This window comes from Nomascus leucogenys, chromosome 14 (assembly GCF_006542625.1).
Source record: "Nomascus leucogenys isolate Asia chromosome 14, Asia_NLE_v1, whole genome shotgun sequence".
Lineage (NCBI taxonomy): Eukaryota > Metazoa > Chordata > Mammalia > Primates > Hylobatidae > Nomascus > Nomascus leucogenys.
In genome coordinates this window covers 7,121,160-7,140,318 of record NC_044394.1, presented here as the reverse complement: position 1 = coordinate 7,140,318, position 19,159 = coordinate 7,121,160, and the positions used below count along the sequence as shown (strand labels likewise).

Sequence of the window (19,159 nt, the reverse complement as noted above, 5' to 3'; positions counted from 1 at the left end):
CTCTGTGCTCTCACTGAACTAGGCCAGAAAGAGCAGGACACAGAAGATGCCAAGGCAGGAGGCAGCTCCCTGAGTGCACCCCGGGGTCTCGCCTGTCCTGAGTGGGGACTGACCACAGAGGTCTCTGCCACTTGGGTGGGCTAGAGGAGGGGGTGGATGGAAGGGCTCTGAAGTTGCTCCCCCCGGTGGCCCAGGTTACCACTCCCAGCCAGGGTCCTAGGCCTTGAGCATGGCAGCTGCAGCATTTTTGAATGTTTTGCAAAATGTCACTGACCAGACAGATCTGGCAGGTGGGTGACAGCAGGTTCAGGATGCAGCCCCTTGCCTATGGCCAAGGCTTCTCTCTCGGTCACCTTGCTTACGCCAGCTCCTCCACCTCCTGAGAACTTGGACTCCCTTCACTCTGATTTCCACATCGAAGCCCTACCCCTACCCCTCAGGCTAAGACAGACCACAAGCCTCTGCCTTTGCTCAAAGACCTGATGACCTGACCGGAGCTTACCTTGCAAGCAGGCCCTACAGACAATGGACTACAGCAGCTTCCCTCCAGGGCAACAGGATAGCCCTGAGCCAGCATATGCCTCTCCTCAGACACCAACCCTCCCCACTCCCCCGTGTATCTTTTAGAGTGACGGAAAATCACCTGGCACCGAAGAACCATCATTGGACAGGAATACAGAAGGCAAGCTACATGGCAGACAGGCCGTGAGTCCTTCCTGGTGCAGCAATCGGCCACATCGCTAATCACAGCCGTCCTTTCTGCTGAGCTAGGACTTGGCCTCAACATCATTCTGAAGTCAGTGCTCATCAGTCAGCATCAGCACCCGAGAGCAAACCTGTTTTCCGTTGCTGAAGAGGTAGGAGCACAAACTGGCACTTTTATAACCCGAGTTCAAGCTCAGCAGGCTGGGAAAGGGTCTCCCTGCCTGGGCAGCTGCGCTGCCCCTGCCGTTTGCACACAGTATCCTGGGAGGGAGGCTTCAGCACCAAGCCATGACATGTTAGCTTGGCCTCCTGGCCACCCCGAGTGCTCTGTGGCTGAGGCTACTGTTGGTTGCCAAAATACCGGCCCAGAGGCCTTTTGGCGGTTAGGGCCATAGAACTGCATAGAACTGCAGGGCTCAAAGAACCACCAGCCAGCCCCAGGCAGGGAGAGAGGGATGGAGCCAAGAGAGGATGAGGCAGAGAGGAGATGGGGTGCAGAGAGAAGGGACAATCCTCCAGACTCACCCTCATGGACCCCACTTCTCCAAACTCCTCTGACTCGCTATGGAAGTTCGACCGCACCACTTCTCTATGTGAAATCATCTCCAAGTACTTCACGTGCTTTGGGGATCAAATTTAACTTCCTAAACTTGACTCAGGAGGCCCACCATGGCTCCAGCCTTGTAGTTCTCCTCCCACCCAAGATGCTTCTGCAAGCTCCCTGTGCACTGAACTACTCACAAGCCCTGGCACCTGCAATGTCTCCTCTCTCAGGTATGTAGCAGAAATTGCCAAGTGTCTACTAGTAGCCGTCCCACTCTTCTTTTTTAGTACCAAAATCCTTTATTTTTATCTGAGCACATGGCTACCTGGAAAAAAGACACCTCTGAGGTTTCCAGGCAGCTGAAACTGGTCACGTGACCAACTTCTGACCAATGGGATCTAAGCAAAATGTCCTGCATGACTTACAGGAAGCATTATTAAAGGGAAGAGATATATTCTTCGGGGATGAATATGTGATGGCTGGAGTTTGAGCAGCCTTCTTAGACTATGAGGTGGAGTCTTATGCTGCAGAGAATAGAATGAGATTAGAGAAGAAACCCAGACCATGAGTATCATGGAGCCACATCCAGGCTTCTTTTACATGAGAGATAAATGAGTTCTTATTTTGTTTAGTCCATTATTATTTTGTGTTTTATTACTTTTGTGTTTCTCTTCTTTCTTAAAACTATCTGATTCAATGTCTAAGCATGTCATTTCTCTGTCTGGGATATACTTCCTTTCCTTCTTTACCTGGCTAATTCTATTTGGCTTTTTGAGACCCAGTTCTGGTGTCACCTTCTCTAGAGGGCACTCTGGGCAAGCGGCCCACCCTTGCACCCTTACAGCATAGACAGCTTCTCTTTTTTTTTTTGAGACAGAGTCTCACTCTGTCACCCAGGCTGGAGTGCAACCGTGCGACCTCGGCTCACTGCAACCTCCGCCTCCCAGGCTCAAGCGATTCTCCTGCCTCAGCCTCCCAAGTAGCTGGGACTACAGATGCCTGCCACCACACCGGGCGATTTTTTGTATTTTTAGTAGAGATGGGGTTACACCACGTTAGCTAGGCTGGTCTTGAACTCCTGACCTCAGGCAATCCACCCGCCTCGACCTCCCCAAAGTGTCGGGATGATAGGCGTGAGCCATTACGCCTGGCCAGAGCTTCCCTCTCTCTAGTGAAGTGCCTGTCTCATGATGTTCAATTGGTCTTATCACTGCTTCTCTCTCCCTTGGCTAGCCCAAGAGCATCTGAAGGAGTCAGTCTTATTCATGTCCAGATGTCTGGTACCTATTTCAGTACCTGGTGATAGCAAAATGGGGGAGGAGGGAAGAGAAAGGATGGGACGTGAGGGTGGGGAGGAAGTCCTAGCAAGTCTCTAGCTTCACGTAGGAATCCTGTATCATTCCTTTCACTGATGGCAGATCCATCATGGGGGATAAAAATGGGAAAACCACTCTGGCGAGCTGACTTAGTAAGAACATCAGTGCCCACTATTTCTAAAACTTCCAATTTTATAGCATTTACCAACTTACAAGGCACATTCGTGCACATGTTATCCCTTAATTGTAACAACTCAACTAACTAGGCACTTTCATTATCTTCAGGGCTTGGAGGGGTATATGACTTGCTCAAGGCCACATGGCTACTAAGTGGCCAAGTGGGACCTGGAAACCAGGTCCTCCGGCTTCATATCCAAGAACATTCCCACCGTACACTGGTGCCTCCTCCACCTGCAGTGCTCTGGGGAGTCAGGAAAGCAGGCCACGTGTACAACCACACACAGGCCCGTGTGCGCGAGGGTGAGACTGCGCGCATACCTAGTGCACAGATGTGAGGGGCTCCAGATGTGTGTGGCATTTTCACTTGAGAGGGGAGCCATGGCAGAGGAAGGAGCATCGGGGCGATACTGTGCAGCTGGTGCATGCAGATGCTCTGCCACTCTGCTCAAGGACAGACCACCTCAAGCAAGTACAGGGGATGCCAGGAAGCAGGGAGGGCTGGGAACAGGCAGCAGCCAGGGGGAGTTCGCATGCTTTTAGAAACTGCACTAGGCTGTCATCGGTGCTGGTTATTCAGTGCATTCACCTCCCCCGGAGCGAGAACAGGACACTGTCAGGCTAAGAGACAGCAGCACACAGCATGTCCATGGTAAACAATTTATTTTTCTACCTCAGTTGCTTACAGGGGAAAAAAATAAAACGTCATCGGGGAGAAGCACAGATGAACTATTTACAGAGATGAAGAAAATTCACAATGGCTAAAACGTTTGTGAGGCAAGCATACTAGAACAAGTTCACCAAAGCAAAGCAATTCATAGCAAAACAAAATATGGAGGGGGAGAAAAGCCATACAGATTTGTTCTTTGAAAAAAATAATACTCATGGAAAAGCCTGCAGGAAAATAAAAGGAAACTAACCAATTATTACATCAAGCATCTTTAATGAGATGAACCAATCTGCACATGTAGGGTCTCAAGGACAATGACATTCAAATGTATGGATTCACTCACATCAAATGCATCAAATGGAAGCGCACGGGTCACTTCTCGCAAACTACCAGCACAGACAAAGCGGTGACTCTTGAGGGTCCAACTGAGTGGTACGTCATTAATCCAAGAGAGTGGGTGTATTTCAGTCAGGGAAATGGAGGGAGTCAAGCCATGGGAAAAGATCCTTCTAAGGGTGATGGGCAGGAGTGCCAGCCTTGAGATGGGGCCTGATCAGGATGGGCCCCCTGTGTTCCACCCCCTCCTACTCCAATGGTGCCAGCAGGCAAGGCCAGGCCAGCACGGGCAGGGAGGTGAGCTGGGGAAGGCGGGGCCCACTGTGGATCGGTGCCCACCGTGCCTGCCATGTGGTAGCACCTGGGTGACTCCACTGTCCCTTCTCGAAGACAGACAGGCTTGTGATTATGGCAACAGCCACTGGCCCCAAAAGACAAAGATAGTCAGATAGTGTTTATACAGCTCCTCTTCCAGATTAGATTTTTCACATTCTTAGAGAATAGTCTGTCTCTGTGTGTTCACCTTTATCGCTGTCCATCGTAAGACACAGGTGCTCCAAGTCACGTATCTGCAACCCCTCTGGACCACCAGCACTTCAAAGCTCACCCCGTGATATGTCCCCAACAAGCCTGTTTGGTCATGACTTAAAAACATTTGATGTCTTCTTCCTAGTTTCCCCTGAGGAGGCTCTACGAAGTTTGTGAGAAGTTTCCCTCTGGCCCCGTTACATTCTGAGGAAGTGGGGTCGGTCACAATGCATACAAGAAGCAAAGTGGGAGGGGACTGGAGAATAATTGTTTTTTTTTAATTGAGTGAAGCAATGAGGACACGAGTCCAAGAATTAAAAATGAGAAAAAGAACATTCATTCAAACAGGCAGCTAAGACAGACTTTCAGTGAGCACTGACTGGAGCGGGGGCGGCCCAGGCCGGGACTGTGTCCTCTCTCTCTAGAAATGGTAGCAAACCCCACTTTGCTATGCCTCTCTTAAGAGCTAGTTGATAAAAATTATGTCTTGTGAAATCGGCAAATAGTCTGCAAAGTGAAATAAGAACAGAAATTAACAGATTAAACTGAAATGAGAAGTCCAGAGTGGGGAAAAGAGAGGAAGCAGGGGAGACCCCTGATCACAACCCATAATAATTCAAGACGGGGTCCTGATCCAAGTTCTGGGCCGGGGTGGACACCTGGATGTGGGAAGAAGGAGCTGTTCCCAGAGTGGTTGGTCACCACCCAGCCTTTCTAGAAAAGAACTACTCCCCACTCTAAAAACTATCCAGTGTCTAGCCTTCTCTAGGAACATTATATCTATTCTCATAGAATTCTGAAGATGGGCACAGCCAGGTGCCACTTGCCACCAGCTGTGTGGCCCAGGAAGGTCCCTGCAGCCCCACGTCACATGGCGAGAATGAGGCTCTACTAAGAGTGATATCTGCATCCCCAACCAGATGAGATGGATGTTCATAGAAAGGGTAAGTCCAGGTGGAAAGGAGGACCCTTCAAAAAGGGGATCAGATTGCATCTTCCTGAAAGGGGACCCAGGCTACCTGGTTTATGAGTGAGAACAGCCAGGAAGAAGAGGCTCAGAGCTCTCTAGGACCTGGGCATGCTTTCATTTCTCCCAGCTAGCTGTCTGGCACGGCCCTGCTAGGGGGACTCAGAAAGGGGCTGGGTGAGGTTCGGGATCCACGCACAGCATCAGGGAGACCGGAGGTGGGAAGTGGGTAAAGTGGGCATACAGTGAGGACACTGAAAAGAAAGACCACAAAGAAAACATCAGGACAGTTGGGAGGTGACATGACTGCTGTGCAATGTCACGAAGTCACAGGATCCCTGGGGCATGGCAGGGGTCCGCAGAATCTACCTGATGGGGACGAGGAGAGGGCAGAGGGCTGGGCTGCCCCATCTCTGGGTCCCCCTTCTGTACCCCAGCCGCCTCAGCCAGATCCACTCGAAACTTTCCTTATTGGCACGAGGTGACAGACAGAAGTCAGGGCATCCCGAAGCTTCTCTGTAGCTGAGGCTGTGGCTCCAGCAGGCATCAAGTTTGGTTCTAGAGGGGCTCAGCTACTCCCTGCGCTCTTGACTGGAATGACACATGGACCTACCTAGGCTTTATGTCTGGAAACACTTGGCTGCTTGGGGAGGCATCTGGGATAAGCACAGACACAACATTCCATAAGGAGCATATTCTTTGGGAGGGCGTTAGGAGGGGAATAGACTCCGACCCCAGCCTGGCTCCTCAGATGAATGGGGTGGGCAGCCCCAGCCATGGGGCCACCCTTCTCAGTTCAGGGCCACTCCACTCTTGCCCTCCCTGAGAGCAGGCAGCCTTACTCTTGTGGCCACTGATGGCCCCTTTCTGGCCATTGGTTAAGAGAATCAAGAGGCTTCCATAGTGAGTGGGAAGGTGGGAAGGATGGAAAAATAAAAGTTTGATGGTTGAGAACAGGGCAGCTAACTCCCAAAGGTCAGGAACCTGCTGTCTGTACATTGTAATGCCTGATTTCTGTCCCATTCAAACCCACCTGATTGTACTAAGCTGCAGGGGCTGTGGCCATGACAAACAGATGGGCCCTGGGCATAAACACTCCAACCCCGCTCTATCCTCCTCCCCGCAGCCCAACCCCCCAAGTTCCCAAAGTCTTGGCTTTGGTGAAGGGCTGGGCACTCAGGGGACCGTATCTCACTCTGCCCAGCCTCAATCTGGTCACTGCTGCATGTCCGTTTGCCTGAGGCAGGCCCAGGGGTGCAGGCCTTGGAGGCAGAGTTCTACCAGATGTCTCCTGAGCCAGCTCATGGGGGCCCTGGGGCAGGCCCTCTGATGAGACAGGGGCCTTAGCATGAGGTCCACATTGATGCCCTCCCCCAATGATTCCATGTTAAGATCCTCAACTCTGTCCTCCTGGGACTAGCATCACACTCAGGGGCAATGGCAGCCTGATTACGGAGGGGAGCAGGTTGTGCAGGCTGAGCGCACAGATCAGTGCTGCACCTGGAGGGCCAAGATGCGTGAGCCTTTGCGCCTGTCATCCCCTGGAGGGGAAGCCAGGGGAGGAAGTGAGAGGAAAAGCTCCCCTTGAACCTGCCACCAGCTTCTGGGCTGAGCAAGACAGGCAGAGAACGAAGGACAGGGATGCTGACCCCACGGGTCTCTCCGGGAAGGAGTGGTGCGCATGTGTAAGTGTGTGGACCATGCACCCCCCAAATAACAGCCCTCTTCCTTTAGGCACTGGAGCAGCACCAGCCCATAAGAAATTTCCACGGTGACTGTTCTACATTCTGTGCTGGCAATAGCCACTTGCCACACATGGTTACTGAGTCACTGAAATATGGTCAGTGTTTCTAAAGGAACTGAAATTTTCTTTTTACTTCTTCTTCTTATTTTTGAGACAGAGTCTCACTCTGTCGTCCAGGCTGGAGTATAGTGGTGTGATCTCGGCTCACTGCAACCTCTGCCTCCTGGGTTCAAGTGATTCTCTTGCCTCAGCCTCCTGAGTAGCTGGGATTATAGACGCCTGGCACCACGCCCGGCTCATTTTTATATTTTTAGTAGAGACAGGGTTTCACCATGTTGGCCAGGCGGGTCCCGAACTCCTGACCTCAAGTGATCCTCCCACCTCGGCCTCCCAAAGTGCTGGGATTACAGGCGTTAGCCACTGCACCCAGCCAACTTTAATTTAAACATAAGTTTTAGTAGCTACTTGTGGTTAGTGTTATTGTACCAGACAAATGGACGCTAGGGAGACGGTGGAGGGTGGCAGTTAAGGCCCAGACCGCCTGGTCCAAATGCAGGTCCTGCCCCTTGCGTAGTGTGACCCCTTCAGAAGGAGTTTCTACCTCTGTGCCTGTGCCTGGTGGGGGTCTCTGCCTGGAAATGGGAAAGTCTAATGCCAGTGGCTGGTTGAGTGCTGGCCTCTCTTGTGGTGGTCCTTCTTGCATGTGCCCTTCCTTCCTTCAGGTCTGGGAGCCTGTGGCCATCCTGAAGCAGCCTGCTGCTGGGGGGCATCTTTGGGGATGGCTTCCTTAGTGCGGGCCGAGGAGCCTTGCTGAGGCCCCTCTCAGATGGGGAACCACCCCAGCCCAAGGGGACACTGGTGGGGGAGCCACCTGCACTCAAACTCCTCCATCTTGAACCTCTGCTTCTGTGCCTGCCTTCCCTGCACCCTCTGACCCACACAATCGGAGAGGCGCACAGACCCCAAAGACCATTCCTCGCAGACCCCCTTTTCCAAAAGAGAGAAGTAAGGCCCAAGAAGCTGAGTGACCTGCCCATGGCCACTTGGCCAGGTGTTGTCGGAGCCAGGACAAGAGCTTGAGGTTTCCACCGCTGGTTGAGGGATCTGTCTGCCATACAGCATGGCTCCAGGTGCCCCCAAATGCCTCCTGATCTCCTCAACTACACCTTTCCCACCCCAATGCTCGGTCTGAGGCAAAGACCAGGCCAAGCCGTCACTCTGCCTTCCTGTCATCAGTGTCGGGGCACCATCTTCCAGTGACACGTCTTCACTCCCTTTGCTTCCTAATTCATCTCAGACCCTGACACTCCCAGACCTCCAGGTCTAGGCATGATGACAAGGCAGGGGTGAAACTCTGCCTGCGGCCCAGCTCCCCAAGGAGCCTCCTCTCTCAGCAGAGAACCCACAGGGGACAAGCCACTGTCCATCACACCTCCTCTGGAATCTCGGCTGTCCTTTGCACATGGACACCCCCAAACACCCCAATATATTCTTATCTGTACTCCAGATTTGAGAAAAGCTGGGGAAAAGCACACCCTGTAAAACATCGCTTCCTTCATTGTCCCTACCCCATCCCTACAAGACCATGTTTCCCCTCGCTGCTTCTCCCAGGTGAGGTCCCAGGCCTGCCAGCTACCTGGAGCTGGAGTGGAGCAGCCCTGGCGTGTGGCGGGCGTCACCATGGGCTCTGCCTCAAGTCTTGATGCCCACGCAGAGGGAAAGGAGAATCTAAACAGCCCACCCAGGATGGACAGCAGCCCCAACCCCCAGCAGCTCAATATCAACACAGCCCAGAAGGGCACCGAAGCCACAGCAGTCAGGACCGAGCAGGAGGAGGAGGAGTGGAGGAAAGGAAGGAAGGGTGGGGAGACATCAAACATTGGGCAGGTGGACACAGGGAGCAGGGAGGCGGGCTAGGGGTGGTAGAGGGTGAAAGGAAGCCCTGGGCCTAGAGTTGAGTCCCCAGTGAGAAAAAACCCGGAAGAGACTTCAGAAAAAGGAGGTGAGCACAGAGAGGCCTCCTGCCTCCGTTCTCCTGCTTTCCCTTTAAAAGCTGCCGTTCTCAAATACCCAGCACCAGTGAGTTATACCTGAGTTAATCAGAAACTCTGAGCTGCATCCTGGCCTTGAACTTCAGTGGATTTGAAATTTATCATGTAGAGGTCATTTTCAAGTGGATGCACGTATGAAATGCATTCTCTTTAGGGGTCCTCTCACCTCCCCCCAAATGCAGCCCACCTCTTGTGCTTCCAAAGCCCTGGGAGACCAAGCCACTCACCTGGGAACTGATAGCCATAGCTAGGAGCAAATCCGGGGTAGCCGCGGCCATAGGTCGCCACGAAGTTGGGGTATCCTTGAACACAAAGAGAAAGATCAGAGTCCTGTTAGTACAGCCGCCTCAAGTCTGGGGTAAAATCTCACGGAGGGTGGCAATGAGGAACAGCCTGAGTTATTTTCCTTCACAGAATAATTTGTCTCCCATGAGGGTTTTTTTATCAAGGGTCTGGGTCACCTCTCTCCCGTGGCCGGGGGCGCTGTCAGCTGTTGCTAATTAACCCGTATTTGGGCAGCCAGACCCTGCAAAGCCCATGTACTTTCCTGAACCTTCAGAGTAAATGCCATGCATCAGCACCAAACACGAGACCTGCGCCTTGCTCTGACATTTGGAGAGCTTACCCTGCATGTACTTTACCTTAAAGCTATTGACAGTAGGAGATTAAAGTCCTTGTGATGCGTCCTCCCAAGGCAGTGGACAACAGAGCCGGCACCGGACAGAGCATGCGAACTCAGGAGTCACAGTTTAGCGGCCAAACTCAGGGCTCACCCTGGGCCTGTGGAAAACGCTGGGCCTGATGAGCCATGGCCCACGTTGCAGTTTTGACACTCCAAGGAGGTGCCAGGATCTTTGGAGAATGGTGAGGGGCTGGGTGTGTTAAGACGCATACCGCAAAGTGTAGCTCCAATTCAGGAGCCCCGTGCCGCGTGCCTGGATGGGCATTTCACAGCAAGCGTATGGTTTCTAGACCCCTGTCTCAGCAGACAAGCTGGGGGTGAGTGGTTCACTGAAAGATGCTTGTGGAAACTGCCACTGGGCTGGCCACTGGGGACAAAGAAACTCAGCTGGCAAGTCCAGGGGCCGGTGTGACCATCTCAGATCTGTCACTAACCCCCAGTGATGTGAGGTGTCATTCAGCTCTCAGGGAGTCAGTGTGGCTGCTCAGGCCACTTCGTTCTTCACGTCCCTGCCTGATTCAGGCTAAATGAAGGCCGTATGGGTCAGGCTCACTCTGCCTCCCTCCACTCAGTGTATACGTAACCTCAGCACATCCATGCTCCTAAGATGCCACCACGGCCACCCAACCACCAAGAACACGACTTTCACTTTGACCTTGGAGGTGAATGTCTGCGGTCATTTTTTTGGCTGCCCAGCCCCTGAGCCTCTCCCTGTGTGTAAGTCTTGGAGAGAGGCCACCCCCCGCCCCTCAGCCCCCGCCCGCCATCACAGAAGCTGAGAAGGCCTCAGGGCTCTTCCTGGGGTTGGAGGCTGGGCAGGCAGGCCCGTGAACCTGGGCTCGACAGATGGAAGCCCTCCTTGGGATCTGCCTCTGGAGCTGGTAGGGCAGAGGAGGAGGGACTGGCTCTGAATTTATTCTGGTGTCAGTAGCAGAATCTGGCATCCAGTGTTGGCAACAGTGGCCCCCTGACCAGGCCATTCCTGAGCTGTCCCCTTGGTTAGGGCTGGGGCTCTGACCACCCAGCTCCCCCAGTTCCTGCCTATTTTCTGAGTCCTGTTCTCCAGCCATCTTGTCAATTCTCCAGCACTGCCCAAGCTCCTTCTAATAATCTCCTTTGCTGCTTACAGCAGCCAGGGTTGTTTCTGTTGCTTGTTATCAAAACACTGGCAAACAATTACTTTGATGGGCGGACTTATGACAGCCTCCAGGCTCTCCAGCAATTGAGGGCAACAGTGACACTTTCCACAGGTGTCTCTGCCCTTCTACACAACCCCTTTAAAAACATCCCTACACACAGCTCTGGGGTCTTATCACCCACCTGCTCAGTGGCTTCTCACACATCACACTGACCACTTCCTGACCCTGCAAGTGAGGGCTAACGGAAAAGGATCACTTACTAAATTCCACTTTGCCTGCACTTGGCAACAGGAGTCAGAGTTTGCTTGTCATCCTGCTGCCTACTCAGAGCTTTTGTGCCTTGGAGATGGGCTCCACCGTCCCTCACTTCCTGGTGGATGTTGGTGTTGTAGCATCTGCCTAGGATCAGTGATTCTGCCACCAGACCTAGAGCAGAAACTCACGGGTCTGAAGTCAGGAGACCTGGGTTCCAGTCCTGCCTCTGGCCCACAACCATGCCCTTGGGGGTTGTTATGATTTGATGTATGTGTTTCCCCCAAATTTCTATGTTGAAATCTTAATTCCCAAGGTGATGGCCTTAGGAGGTGGGGCCTTTGGGGTGTGATGAGGCCATGAGGTGGAGCCCTCATGAATGTGCCCTTAACAAAGAGATCACAGAGAGACCCTCACCCCTTCCAACATGTGAGGACATGGTTAGAAGGGGCCATCTATGAGGAAGCAGGCCCTCACTGGATACGGAATCAGCCAGCACCTTGATCTTCACTTCCCAGCCTCCAGAACTGTGAGAAATAAATTGTTGTTCATAAGCCACCTCGTCTATGGTAATCTGTGACAGCAACCCGACTTAAGATAGGAGTCTTCCTTTTTCTCTTGGAGCTTAAGTCTTGTCACCTGTAGAAAGCCCTGTGGGTCCCTTGCAACAGTGACGTGCCCGAATTCTCGAGTGAGACCAGCTGGGGCTCCTTTCCCTTGCTTCCCCCAGAACCTTCCCACATTTGCAGTCACAGCTCACTCACTGACTGGAACTGTCTCTACCTCCACAGGGTCTTGCCACCCGTTCCTTCCTGTGCGCTTATTTCCCAGCGCTTGGTGACTCATTGACAGAAGCCTGCCCAAGCGAGGCAGAAGGACCCAGCAGCTCTGCACTGACTGCTAGCTAAGGAGCAGGAGCCCGGTGGGATGTTGAGCTCAGGAACCAGACGGAGAAAGAAGGAAGGAAGAACGGCAAAGGCCAGGGCTCAGATGCCTTAAATGGACACAAGCATACTGGCGCTTTCCTTCGTATTTATTTCATGGCTGGGCAGCTCAGTTCTCCTCCAAATTAATCACCTGCTGGCAAATCAGATCTTGTACTAGATTTCTTATACCATGATTTCGACAATATTGATAAACGGATTATATGCAAACAGCCAAGTCATGGCTGCCTAGGGCCTTTCGTGATGAAAAATGGCTCCTTTGCTTCTAACTTCAGAGCTGGGGGTCTTAAATATTTTAGTGTTAATCTGACAGCAAAAGCGTAAGCCCATGTGTCACCTTCCCTCAGGGCGGGTGGGAAGCGGCAGAACAGCCAGTTTCTCCCTGCACTTAGGTGACCAATACAGTGCAATTATATCTGCTTTCTTCCTGGCTTTCCCACAAGGCTTCAACAAGAAAGAAGAAAAGCATGGTCAAGTTCACCCCAACTTTGGGTCTCACCCCTCTCTTCCTGGACACATCAATACTACAGTCTCCCAAACCACAAAGATGAGAATTTGGCATCTGCCAGAGAGGGGGATCTTATCTCCACCCCCCATCGCCGAACATCCTCTAGGTCAGGCAGATGAAATCATAAATTTATAATACAACATTACTTCAATTTTCCTCTTCATTTACTGCTGTGCAGCCCAGCTCTGCTCGAATGGTTCACAGCCCCAGCCACACGGGGGAAATTGGCTGGCTGCATATCAATAGCACATTACAGCAGACCCGTGCAGACGCTCCATCAAGCCACATTACGGCGGGATGACCCAGCCACCACTTCCATTAGCAGCCGGGCCCCTCCCGCACTGGCCACTGGACAATTTATTTGCTCCAATACTCTGGACGCCTGATCAATCCCACAGTAATTATCTCTTGTCACTAAAGTCAAAAAAAATCAAGGCTTCTGCCAGGGTGACCACCTCTCTTGCAGATCGGCTTTCCATTGCAGAAGCAAAATACAGAAATCAACAATAGAATTTGGATTTGCCAGTGAGCTCATTTTGAGGCCCCATTTTGGGGATGCTGACAAAGTTGTCAAAACTGTGGTTCTGGTTCTAGATCTTTGCTGCAACCCTAGAGACGTTTCCCTTCTAGACGGGTCCATGACTCATCCTCTCCCGGGCTCTGTTACTCAGCTACTCAGAGTCATGGAAAACGGCTCCCACCAGGCCCCAGACTTGAAAGAGACAAGAGACAGGGCTGTTTATCCAGGGAACTGCCAGAGTGTGACGTATCTGCTGCGTGATGTTTAGAGCACTGCCTGGGGCACCACATCGGCTCCATGAGGTCTGCAAACAGACTAAACACCAAGTGCCAAGAGTCCTTCCTAGGCAAGGACGTGAAGGCTAAGTCTACAGAGATGCTTTGCCCCCAGAATCACCCTGAGTTGCAGGGGCTCCACCAGACCTGCGCTGTCCAATTTGAATTTAATTCAAATTATCTAAAATGAAAGCTCCAGTTCCTCATTTGCAAAAGCCACAACTCAAGGGCTCAGCAGCTACCGTGCACAGGCGGCTAGTGATATTGGCTAGTGCAGACAGGACCTTCCTTCCCTTGCAGGAAGTTCTATTGGACTGCACTGCTCTACAGGGACAACGAAGAGCTGAATTCTGAGTTTCCTCTGTCCACCAGGAAGCGGCTAAACAAAGGAACACTTCCTTGAGAATAACCTAAACAGATATTTTTGGGAAAGCCAGATCCCGGTCGAAATTGAGTCTAGATATGTGGTTTTAAGTTCCAGCCAATCTCCAATCTTTTGGTCTGTTAGTGAACACCAGCAGATTACAGCTTCCTAGTCCCTGTTCTCAATGATACTTTTTTTTTGTGCCTGCATTTCAGGGGGCTTAATGTCAGGGAACACTGAGTCAGGACTTCACAGGGGGCTTCTCAGCACGACTGCACCTAAGAATGCTTTTGGCTAACGTGCTTTAGCTGATCATCAGCGTCTCTTCGTTTCTGGGCCTGCTAGGGTGAAGCTTTTCTTTAAGGGCTCAGCAATGTGCTATTTCTCTAACACTTGTATCAGCATGTTAAATAAACAGCATGTGCCCAGCGAGGCCAAGAAAGTTAAAGGCAGTGGGATTATGTGGCAGAGAAGGCTCAGAGAAATAAAATATATCAACGATCATCATGTGTTTGCTTTTATTAAGTTCACCTTCATTAAGAAAAATGAAAGAGATTCTATCACATTGAGCTGGATAACTGTGGGCACCTCTTGGTGCCGCCAGGCAGTGCCACAAAGTCTGAGGGGCTGCAAAAGACCATTTCTGTTTTTCTGTTTGTTTGTTTTTGAGATGGAATCTTGCACTGTCACCCAGGCTGGAGTGCAGTGGCATGATCTTGGCTCACTGCAACCTCGGCCTCCCGGGTTCAAGTGATTCCTCTGCTTCAGCCTCCCGAGTAGCTAGGACTACAGGCATGCGCCACCATGCCCGGCTAATTTTTGTATTTTTAGTAGAGATGGAATTTCACTATATTGGCCAGTCTAGTCTCTAACTCCTGACCTCAGGTGATCTGCCTGCCTTGGCCTCCTGGGATTATAGGCATGAGCCACTGCGCTGGCCTGCAAAAGACCTTTCCTGAGAGTCTTAGGTGACTCTGGTTTTGTCCGGCTCAAAGGTGGGAGACCTGGCCTAAGGATAACTCCTCCTCTTCTCTTGTACACTCCTTTTAAGAAATTCCCATTGGGTCGATTATTCTGTGATTCTGTCAAACGCTTAAAAGCTAAAACCAAAACAGGTGTAGGTTTTCCCCAAGGATGTCTGCAGCCATATCAACAGAGATCAAGATAGAAAAACTGTGCAACTATACGCTTATCAGCCTCCCTCTGATGAGACCACCCAGAGTATGGAGAAAATCTTAAATGATATTTAAAAATTAGTTCCACAGTGTCCAAGTCATTTACAGACCAGTGTGCTGGTTGCCTCAGACTCCTCACTAGAATGTCAGCTCCCTGAAATCAGAGACTTAGTTTTCTGCTGCATTTTCAGCATCTAGAACAGTGCCTGGCACTTAGTAGGTACTCATTTAATAAATATTTGTTGAATGAATGAATTTTAATGTTTTAATGGTTTATAGTCTCGCTTCTAAAAAATCCCTAGAAGTGCTATTTATTTTTCCACTCTTTCAATAATAAAAGTTTAAATCATGGAAACCTCATCTAATTTCATTGATTAGTTAACTTTAAGAAAATGTTTTTCTGCATGAGTCAAGTTCATCAGCCAGATTGCTGTTGGTGAAGATGGTAGTGCTTCCAGGACTAATATGCAGCCATAGTGCACGGTGGAGATGGTGACCCATGTAAGTGATGGGGTCATGTCAGGCCATCCTACCAAAAGATTCGACTCTGCCTGATGCCACACTACCACTTTCGAGGGAAGAAGCAAGAAGAAAGAGAAACAGTCTTTGATGACAGAGTCAAGGGCTTCCATCATAGCACAGCAAATGGCAGTCTCCTCGCTTAGAGAGTCCACAGACCCAGAGGGCCAAGCTGCGCCAATGGGCAAAACAGAGGGCAGCCCAGGGAGTTCCCAGTGGGTGCATTACAGAGGGCTCGGGAGGAGGCTCTGTGCTGGCTGGGGAGGCCCGTATCTCCTCAAATACAGCTTGACACTGTATCTGATTCATCCCTTCTGCCTGGACCTCTGGCTGGGCTGGTTCCTAGCTGGAGGACACATTTGGGACATCTTAGGAGGCCCTGCTCAGTGCATATGGATGGCCTCACCACAGTCACCGGGAAATTCAGGAGGGCCCAGGGCTGATGAGGCCTAGAATCTAGCACGCAGATCTTTGTCAGAAGGTGGCTACTCAAGAGTAATCCAAACTCCTTGGGCCAGGAGTCCACAAGGAGAAAGAGGCTGCAGTTGCCACAGCACAGGTCACATCCGTGAGTCTAGCTAGGTTCTCAGCCTTGGGTGGTAAGGAAGTCCAAGTGGTAGGGCTTCCTAGTGCCTTGTTAACAACAACTCCCAGCTTGAGTACATACTACGACGCCTTGTTGATTTGAAGACACACATCTTTTCCACACTTTAACTTCTCTGAAAGTGGGATCTGTCTTGCAGCCAATGTGATAAGAAAGCATTATGCGATTTAATTAATAGCATACTTTTTCTTTCTGAAGAGTACATGAACATACATCTTACTAGCCGTGGCATCTCAGATTAGACTAAATACAGCATTTACCAGGCAAGATACAGTTTCATTGATCCCCGAACAACCCCATGAAGTAAGATTATTACCCCGTGGGTAGGATAAATGAAGAATAGAGAGGCTAAGCCACTTGCCCCAAATCAGACAGCTGATAGAGTGAAGAGTCCAGGTCTGCTGATTCCGAAGCCCCAAGCTCTTGCCTCTGGACCACACGGCCTCCCTTGGTGGAGCCCTGCTCTGGCTAGGGCTGACCCCATCCATTCCATCCAAAGGGTTCTCTACTTGGTTAGAAGAAGACTAGTGCCTATGTGACCTGGGATTGGGCTGGATAGGGTCTGGGGTTAGGCACAACCACAGCTACAGCAGGCAAAAGGCAAAGGCAAAGGCCTTCAGCAGCAGGGGGGGCTGTGGAGGTTGTAACTCAAGAACAATAGGCTCTGAACTGCAACCATATCTTTACCTAACAGCCCCTTCTTTACTGTGGCTTGGGGAAGCCATAACTTGGACTGTGAGTAGACAGGGGAAGAGCCGGGCAGATGAGTATGCTCCTGGCAGGCATCACATATCCACCCCCCAGTGAGCAGGTGCTGTTCAGATGCTGTCCAGATAAGCGCAGGGACCAGTGCTGTCTCCTACCACCTCAATAGGTGCTCTCAGGAAGGGGCCACTTGGGTCTGCCCGCAAGCTGCAGGCAAAGCCAACCCTGGAGCCCCTGGGCCTGCCTCTCCCCATCTTCCCACACACACGTGGCCAGGCTTGTTCGCGCTCAAGGTCCCACAGTAGGGTCCTCGTGTTCCAAGCCTGTTTATTCCGAATGGAAGGCCCCTGCCTTACTCATCCTTCTCATTCCTGCTGAAATGCCACTTCCCTGATTCCTAAGACTGGCTTCCACTCCTCATGACGTGCTCTCCAACCACCCCCAGACTCTATGATGATCATTAGGGCATCTTTGCAATTCATGTTACACATCGGGCTCTCTGTATAGACCACAAGCTCGCTGAGGGCAGGAAGCACATCTGCTTGTGAAGCACTGTGTCCCAAGGCTACTCAGGGTTGGTCACGCAGCAGGTGCTCTTGACCCATGCCTCCTGCCCCGCCTCCCCACCTGGGTTCCCATGATGAAACATTAGGTGCCCTTCTGTTCAGGGATCCCTGCTTGGGTGATTATGGAGATGTGGGCCTGAGCCTTTGCTCGGATTCTGGGAGGCTGAGCACTCTTTGCTCTTTGTTAACTGACAGGAGCTGAGTTGGCTCCGCTTCACACCTCTGCTTCTCCCAGATGAAAACCAGTTCCTTCTTCCCAGCATGCAGAGGGTACCAAGTTAGACTCAGAAAGGTGGGAAATTTCCTGAAGATTTGGATCGTGAAGGTCTTCCATTTTATGCTGTAGGGCCTTTATGCTCATTTTAAATTCAAGACTCTAAAACCCAGTAGGTGGTAATAGGCTCAACTCTTTCTTATTTAATTTTTATTTTGCTTTTATTTATTTTTTTAAGAGACAGGGTCGCTGGGCGCGGTGGCTCATGCCTGTAATCACAGCACTTTGGGAGGCTGAGGCGGGCGGATCACAAGGTCAAGAGATCGAGACCATCCTGGCCAACACGGTGAAACCCTGTCTCTACTAAAAATACAAAAATTAGCTGGGTGTGGTGGTGCACGCCTGTAATCCCAGCTACTCGGGAGGCTGAGGCAGGAGAATTGCTTGAACCCGGGAGGTAGAGGTTGCAGTGAGCCGAGATAGCACCATGGCACTCCAGTCTGGTGACAGAGCGAGACTCCATCTCAAAAAAAAAAAAAAAAAAAAAAAGAGAGAGAGAGAAGAGAGAGACAGGGTCTTACCATGTTGCTCAGGCTGGTCTCGAACTCCTGGGCTCAGGCAATCCTCCTGCCTCGGCTTCCCAAAGTGCTAGGATTATGGGCATGAGCCACCGGCCTGGCCCCCAACTCTTTCTTATTTTATATTTTTTCAGAAACAGGTCTTGCTATGCTCTATGCTGCCCCAGCTGTGGTGCAGTGGGTACTCACAGGCACGATCCCACTCTGATCAGCACAGAGTTTTGTGCTGCTTCATTTCCAACCTGGTCCTGTTCACCCTCCTTAGGCAACCTGATGTTCCTCCACTCCCAGGAGGTCACCATATTGATGCCAAATTTAGTGGGGACACCAAATCTGCACTGGGCTCAAGCTTTCCTCCCGCATCAGCCTCCTGGGTAGCTGAGGCCATAGGTGCACGCCACCACACCCCGCTAATGTTTATTATTATTATCATTATTATTTTGAGACAGAGTCTCACTCTGTCACCCAGGCTGGAGTGCAGTAGCACAATCTTGGCTCACTGCAACTTCTGCCTCCTGGGTTCAAGTGATTCTCCTGCTTCAGCCTCCCGAGTAGCTAGGATTACGGGCACATGCTGCAGTGCCCAGCCGATTTCTGTATTTTTAGTAGAGACAGGGCTTCACCACGTTGCCCACGCTGGTCTTGAACTCCTGACCTCAGGTGATCCACCTGCCTCGGCCTCCCAAAGTGCTGGGATTACAGGCGTGAGCCACCATGCCCAGCCTAATGTTTATTATTTTTTGTAGAGAGGGGGTCTCACTATGTTGCCCAGACTGGCTCATAAACTCCTGGCCTCAAGCGATCCTCATGCTTAAGCCTCCCAATTACAGGCGAGCACCACTGCACTCAGCTCAACTCTCCTTTCAGGTTTGATTTCACCATTTAAAATTACCAGCTTAGAGTTTCTTTTGATATAAAACATAAAGACCTAATAAAAATTATTTTTTTAAAGGAGGAGCTAGGTAATTATCTTGTAGTCAACCAGGAAATAATTATCACTGATTTTTAAAATCACACTCTTAAATATAGATATATTTAGTTTAGACTCTACCTTTTTCTATCAACTGGTGCATTCC

At 51.0% G+C, this 19,159-nt stretch overlaps 1 protein-coding gene across 4 annotated transcripts in view; it reads right to left on the bottom strand.

Moving 5' to 3' along the window:
• Window positions 1-19,159, bottom strand: part of MSI2 (musashi RNA binding protein 2) — a 429,839-nt gene that overhangs the window by 48,531 nt on the left and 362,149 nt on the right. For 3 of the 4 annotated variants that reach the window (XR_004033315.1, XM_030827590.1, XM_030827589.1), the window contains exon 10: window positions 9,266-9,340. Coding sequence is in view for 3 of the 4 variants with exons in the window: in XM_030827590.1 (XP_030683450.1) it covers window positions 9,266-9,340 (75 nt within the window). In the remaining variant the exon portion in view is untranslated. Of the gene's footprint in view, window positions 1-3,388; window positions 4,784-9,265; window positions 9,341-19,159 lie in introns of those variants that run through there. The other variant, XM_030827591.1, reaches the window with a different exon arrangement.